General features: G+C 39.1%; 2 protein-coding genes across 2 annotated transcripts in view; one reads left to right on the plus strand and one right to left on the minus strand.

The window, feature by feature from the left end:
* Positions 1–713, minus strand: part of SPATA1 (spermatogenesis associated 1) — an 82,200-nt gene extending 81,487 nt beyond the window's left edge. The window contains exon 1 of the mRNA XM_021096353.1: positions 590–713. The gene's annotated coding sequence lies outside the window, so the exon portion shown is untranslated. The remainder of the gene's footprint in view (positions 1–589) is intronic.
* On the plus strand, positions 31–7,680 carry GNG5 (G protein subunit gamma 5). Its single transcript, XM_021096357.1, has 3 exons — positions 31–223; positions 3,535–3,664; positions 7,451–7,680. Exons 1-2 carry the CDS (start codon positions 143–145, stop codon positions 3,658–3,660), a joined length of 207 nt encoding a protein of 68 aa, XP_020952016.1. The 5' UTR covers positions 31–142; the 3' UTR covers positions 3,661–3,664; positions 7,451–7,680.

Here is an 8,746-nt window from a genome sequence, read left to right on the forward strand (position 1 = left end):
AAGGGTGGAGCGGGCAGGCGGAGAACCGGAAACTTAGACCAAGTTCCGAGCCCCGCCCCCGCCGCGCGTTTCGCCGCCTGGCCCTTCGGACCCGCTGCCGACCCCTCCCGGACAGCCGACCTGCCCGGCCCTCCCGTGCGCCATGTCTGGTTCCTCCAGCGTCGCCGCCATGAAGAAAGTGGTTCAGCAGCTCCGGCTGGAGGCTGGGCTCAACCGCGTGAAGGTGAGCAGGGGCGGGCGGCAGGGGGGGAGGGGACGGAGGGGGAGGCGGGCGAGCTGGCGCAGCGGCTGTCGCCTTCCCTGGGGGATGCACACTCTGCGGCGGGCATCCCGGGGGCTCTCGCCTCCTTGGGGAACCTGCGCTTGGCCGCGGGGATCCCGGCGGCCCGCCCTAGAGAAGTGGCGGCGCGGGTCGGTCGTGTGGTTCGGGGGTCCGGTTACTGCTTTCCGCCCCAGACTCTGCCAGGCCGGCTGGCCCCTGGCGGAACGGCGGCTTTCCGCATTCCGGCCCTGCTCCCTCCTCCTCCCTCCGCAGCTACTCGGCGCCTTTTCGCTGGTAGCTGCGCCTCCGCGCCGTCCGCACCCTTACCGGCCCAGTCCGCCGGCTCCCCTGCTTCGTCACCTGGCGGGCTTTTATCCGACATTGGATTCAGAACAGACATGTTTTTTCTTTTCATGGGAGAAGTTTCCCAGATCCACGCCCTTTAGTATATAGATTCTTATTTCCAGTTTCTCTCATTCACCGAACGTGAAAACAATTCTTGCTAAACTTTGTAGGTTAAAGAAGCGTGCTTTCGAAATGTCTCCAGGGTCTAAGGTCACTACTGGTGCCCCGTATAGCCTCGTACAAAGCGCGCGTTTCGACTCTGGCACAGTTTGCTGCTTTCCGACCTTGGCATATCTGTTGGGCCTCATACCCGAAAAAGTAATTAGGGTGGATCAGTGTTATTTTGGCGTCTACTTAGCATTGACCTTGTCCTGGAGTTATTTACTTTTGAGTAAAAGCCTTTGGTGGGTGTTAATATGACTTGCTTCTGTGTTCATCAGGCTGCTTTTTACTTCCCCCTGAAATGTTTTGTGGAGTAAGATGGTCTCGCATTTACCTATTTCCTTAAGTAGAAATGTTAGGGACCTGGTTTACTCTGTAAGGTCACCTCAGGAGGGAAGGGAAATTCCCATCCGTCTTGGGATGGGATTCCCCCTCCCTTTTTGTCCCTTAAGTGCTGTAAACTCCATTGCTGTTTGGAATCCACTTCTCTAATCTCCAGATTCTTACCTTTATCCCAGTCGTTTATGCTTAGTCTTATTTGGATTTAACTCTGAAATCATTGTTCTCATTCAGATGTGCCTTTATCATAGATTGGAGTGGCCCTAGGAGGGGAGAATGGGAGGAGGGGGCAAAAGGCTAGTTGAAAGCGGTAACTGTTAAGGAGGGCTATTTAGCCCTCGTCTCTGAAGAAAATGAGGTGAAATCCTTAGACTAATAAATTACTCTTGATTGCTTTACCGTGAAAACCTTAGCTCCTCCAATAATTACCCAGCATGATGCCAAGCATCCTATACTTAGGAGGCTTTTGGACATTAAAGCCACCGCAAGTGATGTGGTTTTAGAAGACTTGGTTTGTCTGATGCCAGGGCTGTATGTAGCAAGGAAGGGAGGCACTCACTGTAAATTGGTACTTTAAATGGGCTTTTTTTTAGACATGTTGCAAAATGTGGCTGGTTCGATTTAATTTTGTGCTTCTATTTTATTTGTCATTCTGTGCTAAATGCTTTTTTAGTGATATTTTACCTTTGAATTAGCACGAGTTTACTTTTTAAACTTTTATGTTTGAGTAGTTGATAGAAATTATCACAAGTGTTTGACAAACTCTCCCAGATGTCAGGTAACTGGCTATACATTTTGTTCCAAGCCCAGGGCACTGATAATTATGCCAGGATTATAGGGTGGATGGATGGTGATTATTAGTGAGTTAGAGGCTTGCAGCTTTTTTTGCGTTTTGGAGCCTTTGTCTCCATTCTCCCCAGCAAATGGAATTCTCACTGTTCATTTTCTCACTTGTGGTTACTTGGCTGGATGTCTTGTCATAGAAATCTCAGTTTAAATGTCACCTCTTCAAAGACATCTTTCCTTTAGGTCATGATCTAACAAAACACCCTTTTTCCGCAGAGTGCCTTGTCTGTCCTCATCTAAACTGTCAGCTCTATAACAGCAAGGACCTGGCTGTTCTTACATATTCTCAGTACCTAGAATTATATTTGGCACATAGAGGTCATGAGAAGTTTGTGAAAGGGAGTTTGGTTGGAGCCTACCTACACTTTAGGCAGAAAATTAACAGATGCTTTACTGTATCCTTACTGCTGATTAATGTGAGTGAATGAAACCAAGTTATAAGATAGTGAAAAATGATACCACCATTGTTCCTTTGTAACTACACCTTTGCTGGGGAGTAGAGGTGGCCATTTGCTGTATTTACTTATACAGATGTTAAATAAATTTATGGAACTCATTACCCTGGACTGGTGTATAAGCCAAAAATAACAGATTTTGAGAAGAGTTTAGTTCATCTCATGATGATGGATCCTTTTATCAGGTTAATCTAGGGTACAGCTGTCATCTGCAGGGTTTCTTTGTATAGAGAGCATTTGTGATGCTCTCAGCTCCCTTTCAAATATTACCAAATATTGCTAAATATTACCCAGCCAGAATAGACACCTGTTCTCATCCTCTCGAGGATAGTTAAAACAGAGAATAGGATAAATGATTATTTTCCTCATCCTCCTAAGCCTCAAGAGTTAGAATATTGTATTTATTTGAGACATCTTTCAGTCATTCATGTTATATATTTGAACTGTTCAGTTTGTTTTGGTATCCTGCTCACACCTTATCAGAATGTATACAAATAGTAGATGATTAAGTGATACATGACATAAAGAAAATAACTATGAAGCCAAAGTTCTATGAAGCCAAAATTCTTTAAGTCCTGTTTGAGTGGCATTGCATATATGAAAATTACTTAATTACACTTAGGGCAGATATACAGTTTCTCAAAGGCAGCCTGCTCAGCAAAGTTGTTAAGATAAACTGAAGTTTGCTAATCAGCCTTTCAGTCACATGACATTGAACAGATACTATTGCACTGTCCAGTTTTATAACATTAAACAACTGATGGTACATAACACCAAAACAATGAACTGTTCATTCAGAGTAGGATTTTCCCAGTATATTGCTTCCAAGACAGAGTGATAGTTTACTAGCATTTTAATACTTTTTGCTTAACCTATAATACTCTTTGTACTGTTTTTAATAAAAAGCAAGACTGTTGGGTACACTCAGGATTACACTGGCAAGTTAAACTAGCAAGGAGAGCTGAATATATATGACTGTTGACCTTAAATCAGTATATGTCTTCTTTGAATTAAGAGAAGTGTTTATTGGCAGGTATTTTTGAAGATTTGAGAAAGCTTTATTGAAATATTTTCACCATCCCTCATTCCCCTCCCCAACCCCCTCTGTTATATATATATATATAGGTTTCCCAGGCAGCTGCAGATTTGAAACAGTTTTGTCTGCAAAATGCTCAACATGACCCCCTGCTGACTGGAGTCTCTTCAAGTACGAATCCTTTCAGACCCCAGAAAGTCTGTTCCTTTTTGTAGTCAGGTAAGTTTCCTTAAATAAAAACAACAAAACCCCACAGTGTTGGGGTCAAGTCTCTTTCTTTGCAGCACTTGTAAATTGAGTAAGATTATCCATACACTTCTGTTTGACACTTGGAGTTTATAGTCTTGTTTTGTGAGGATTGATGAAATTTGCTCGTTAGTAGTCATGAAGACTTTCTTTTTTACCAGAAAGGGTTAATCCTCTGATTTAATAACCATAAAGAGGACATAGTAGTTACTAGAATTACTACAAAATTTTACTGCTATGACAAGGCATGTTACCTTTTATAGCATTGGCCTAATGGTATAGTCTGGTGTCCCCAAATATTAAAGTAGCTAAGTTTTATTTTGTATACCTAGCATATGTTTACACAATTTTAAAACCTGCATTGTTTATGGTGGTGACTCAAAGTACTGTCGCTTGATTTGGATTATGATCCAATAAAACAGCACAACACAGAACTGGGAGTTGTGAATTTAAGAGAAATTCTGGAGATAGTTGAATAAGCTGACATGGTGCTGGGTATTTGGAGGGGGTAATAACAGGTTTTTACTTTTATTCTTGTTTGTTAGGTAAAGATAAAACAAGAGAGAAATGAGATGAATAAATTCATGGTGGTAGATGGTGGATTGGATTTCAGCGGATTAAGAAACTAAAGCTGGTCTAAAACATATTTTTACATATTAACCTGTAACCTTACAGAATGAATGTCAGTGTATACAAAAATATAATATTAAGAATAGGGGAGTTCCCGTGGTGGCTCAGTGGTTAATGAATCCGACTAGGAACCATGAAGTTGCCAATTCGATCCCTGGCCTTGCTCAGTGGGTTAAGGATCCGGCGTTGCCGTGAGCTGTGGTATAGGTCGCAGACATGGCTCTGATCCCCCGTGTTGCTGTGGCTCTGGTGTAGGCCTGTGGCTACAGCTCTGATTAGACTCCTAGCCTGGGAACCGCCATATGCTGTGGAAGCAGCCCTAGAAAAGGCAAAAAGACCAAAAAAAAAAAAAAAAAGAATAGAGATGTGACCAAAACATATGATATGGATAATTGAAAAGTACCTTAAATAAATCTATAGGACTAGTCAGAGTGTTTTTTTACACCTATTAATCTACAAGAAGCAAACTTAAAAAATGCTTGGGGGGAAAAAAAAAGGACAACCCTGTATGGCACACACCCTTTATAAACATTCTGACTACTCAAAGTCCAGGAAGCTACTTCCTAAAATACCACATTACATAGTTGTGCCCTCCCTAATTAAGCTTTGTAGACTTGGGAGTGTCCAGGAAGTCTGTATAAGTAAAACATGTTTCCAGAAAATACAATGATTGGTTGAATTGGTTAGGGTTTTCCTTTGACTGTAAGGAAGTAATTCTTTTAAATAGTCTAGCACCTTCATATTTTAAGTTTAATAGTTCCTTGCTTCTAGCAGTATTAATTCTGCATGGGTTTTTGAAAATTTTATATTAACTGTTTATTAAAGGTTGTTTTTAAACCTCTCAAATTCTCTTCATAAAGTATTTGTTTTAAAAATAGTTAAGCTCTTTCAGAGCAGTTTACAGATGTGTTTAAATGACTTGCTCAGGGTTTAAATATGGCTGGGAGTTTCCATTGTGGTGCAGGGGAGATGAATTGGACTAGGTTCCTACCATGAGGTTGAGGGTTTGATCCCTGGCCTTGTTCAGTGGGTTAAGAACCTGGCATTGCCATGAGCTGTGGTGTAGGTCGCAGATGTGGCTCGGATCTGGCATTGCTGTGGCTCTATTGTAGGCCAGCAGCAACAGCTCTGATTTGGCCCCTTGCCTGGGAACCTCCATATGCCACTAGTGTGGCCCTAAAAGGACAAAAGATAAAGGACAAAAAAAAAATATGACTGGGATAGGAATCCAGATTTCAAAGTAAAATAATGGCTATTAATCCTGGGAGTTTTACTATAAAACCGTAGCACTGTACATATTATGATTTGAAATAAGTATTAAAATAGACATTACCATGATTAGCTGATTAGCACACCTAGAAATAACCACTGTTCACAGGTATTTCAAGAGGAAAAAAAAAATCGTTTAAAAATAATGATTACAGTATTCAGTTTTTAAAAAACACTTCAATTTTCTTATTTAATAGTCTTTGTAAGTTCCCTGGTAGTCTGATGGTTAGGATTCCGTGCTCTCATTTAATAAGTCTTTGTAAATGAGATTTTATGTGCTTGTACTATAACTTATACTTCATGGAATATTGAGGTTTTCAAATTTGAGGCTACAATGAGATGAAGGTCTTGGTACCTATATGTATATTTTATGTATTTCTTTACAATAAATTTCTATAAATAAAATTATTCAGTAAGGAATGACATTTAAAATTTAATAACCTTGATAATTACTGCATTACTCAACTTCGCTGTTCCACCTAAAGTTTAAGTACTTTTTTGTTGAGCCCTTGACAGACCTCAGACTATATGCTATTTTCTGCCTATTTTGTTTTTGTAATTTACACTAATTTAAATATATTAAATGAGACTAAACATTATCACAGATTCTATTTATGCTTTTTGAACATTTTTGTAATGAAGTAACAAATTTTTAAGTGTTACTATCCTCAATTGGTTTGTTAATTTTTATTAAAAAGAAATAGAAGATACCTTTTCTATCTTTCCATTTAGGTAACTTATCCTGAAGTTGTTATGCCCATGTTTTTACTTTTTACTATATATATTGTGTTTTATAGTTTTAAAACAGCTTTTTTTTTTTTTTTTTTTTTTTAATGGTCACACATGTGGCATATGGCAGTTCTCCAGCCAGGTTCAATCTGTGACCTATGCTGTGGCAACACTGGATCCTTAACCCACTGCCCTGGCTGGGGATAGAGCCTGTGCCTCCACAGTGACCTGCAGTCAGATTTTCAACCCAGTGTACCAGAGTGGGAACTCCAACGTAGCTATTATTTTTGAAGAACTATTAAATTGCACTTTTTTTTCCCTCAGATTTGTGTTAATCCATAGATTGTTTAGTCTCTATATTTCTGTATAGTATGCGGAACAGTAGTTCATGTGTATAAACCTTATTTTATTTATCCATGCCCCTTCTGAGTTGCATTTAGGCTGTTTCTAGTTTTTTGCTGTTAAAACATTACTGTAGTGAATATCCACTTACACATTTCTCTTTGTGAATAAGTTTATATAGGTAAATAGAAATGATTGCATCTTGCTTTCTTCAGTGATATTGCTCATTTTCTAGGAGTATTCAGATTTTTCTCAGCTTAAGCGATTTTTATTTTTTAATTTTTTTTTTTTTTGTCTTTTTAGGGCCATACCCATGGCACATGGAGTTTCCTAGGCTTGGAGTCAAACTGGAGCTGTAGCTGCTGGTTTGCAGCACAGCCACAGCAACACCAGATCTGAGCCATCTCTGTGACCTACACCACAGCTCACAGCAGTGCCAGATCCTTAACCCACTGAGTAAGGTCAGGGATCGAATCCGCAACCTCATGGTTCCTGGTCGGATTTGTTAACCACAGAGCCATGATGGGAACTCCCTATAAACTATAAGTTACATATATTTCAGAGTGGTTCTGAAAGTTATGAGAGAAAGTTAACATTTACACCACAGGCATTTTCTATTTTGTTTCTCCCCCACACCCAGAGGTCTGTGATGTCTGCTTACTTTAAGTACTTTATGAGCTGATATTCAAATGAATGACCTAAAAGTTATGTAAGATATACTGCTATTCAGAAAAAAACTATTGTTCTTATGATAACTTTATCCTAATTTACTTTTTTTTTTCATTTCAGGTTTTCTAAACCACTTTTCATGAACCAGTGAATATTCCAAGGAGAGCTAAATTTGAAGCCTGTATAAAAGCCTATCTCTATAACACGTGCCATACTATACAAAACAAACTTATACTTTTGTCAGTCCTTAACATCTACCTCTCTGAATTTTCATGAATTTCTTTTTCACAAGGGTAATTGTTTTATATGCACTGGCAGCAGCATACAATAAAATACTTAGTACAAATGTTTTTTGATTATTGGTATTTTATATTATTGGTACTAAACACTGTTTATTAATTTGTTTTGAATACCTAAAAAGAATAACAATTTTCCCATAATCATTGGGGTTAAGTTTTGTGTTTGTTCCATCAACTCATCTCACTTTATGCCATACATTTACAAATCTGCTGGAGAATTAAGCTGCAAACTTACTTTTTTAAGGTCAGGAGTAGGCTAATAATAATAATAGTTTCTGTTCGTGAGTTGTTTATAGGGTTAACTTTGTTTTCTAATAAACTTTTGTATTGGTTATTACCATTATACCTAAAAGTTATTTACTTTTATAATAGATGGCTTTCCTAATAAGATTTGACATAAGAATTCCATTAGAAAATGTACAAAAACTGGAGTCCCCATCGTGGCTCAGTGGTTAACGAATCCGACTATGAACCATGAGGTTGCAGGTTCGATCCCTGGCCTCGCTCAGTGGGTTAAGGATCTGGTGTTGGCTGTGAGCTGTGGTGTAGGTTGCAGACACGGCTCGGATCCCGTGTTGCTGTGGCTCTGGTGTAGCTGGCAGCTACAACTCCGATTCAACCCCTAGCCTGGGAACCACCATATGCCATGAGAGCAGCCCTAGAAAAGGCAAAATACAAAATTAGAAAAAAAAAGAAAAAAAAATGTACAAAACCTTCAGAGCCTGAGAGAATATCTTAATGGAGTACTACTGTACAGTGTAATGAGGTAAAGAAGTACCAAGAGAAAAGGAATTAAAGATTAGCTTCAGTAATTTGCAACTTTTGCTTTAAGTCTCTAGTAAACCATTTTGATTTAAAATATTTTATCCTTCTTAAAAGGCTTAAGGAAATGTTAAAACATTCTAGAAACATCACCCCCAATATTTATTTTCAGGAAACAGAAGTAAAATGTAAAGATTAGTCTGATAGGAAACCAGTGGGGTACACAGTATCTACCAAGCACTGTTTCTTTATATTCCATGAAAGTATAAAGAGAATGTTAGTTTGAATCTTGATTCTGATTTAAATTATTCATAATTACCTAAAAATAAGAGAACTGAATTTGAGGAAACTTAAA

Source organism: Sus scrofa, chromosome 6 (assembly GCF_000003025.6).
Source record: "Sus scrofa isolate TJ Tabasco breed Duroc chromosome 6, Sscrofa11.1, whole genome shotgun sequence".
Taxonomy (NCBI): domain Eukaryota; kingdom Metazoa; phylum Chordata; class Mammalia; order Artiodactyla; family Suidae; genus Sus; species Sus scrofa.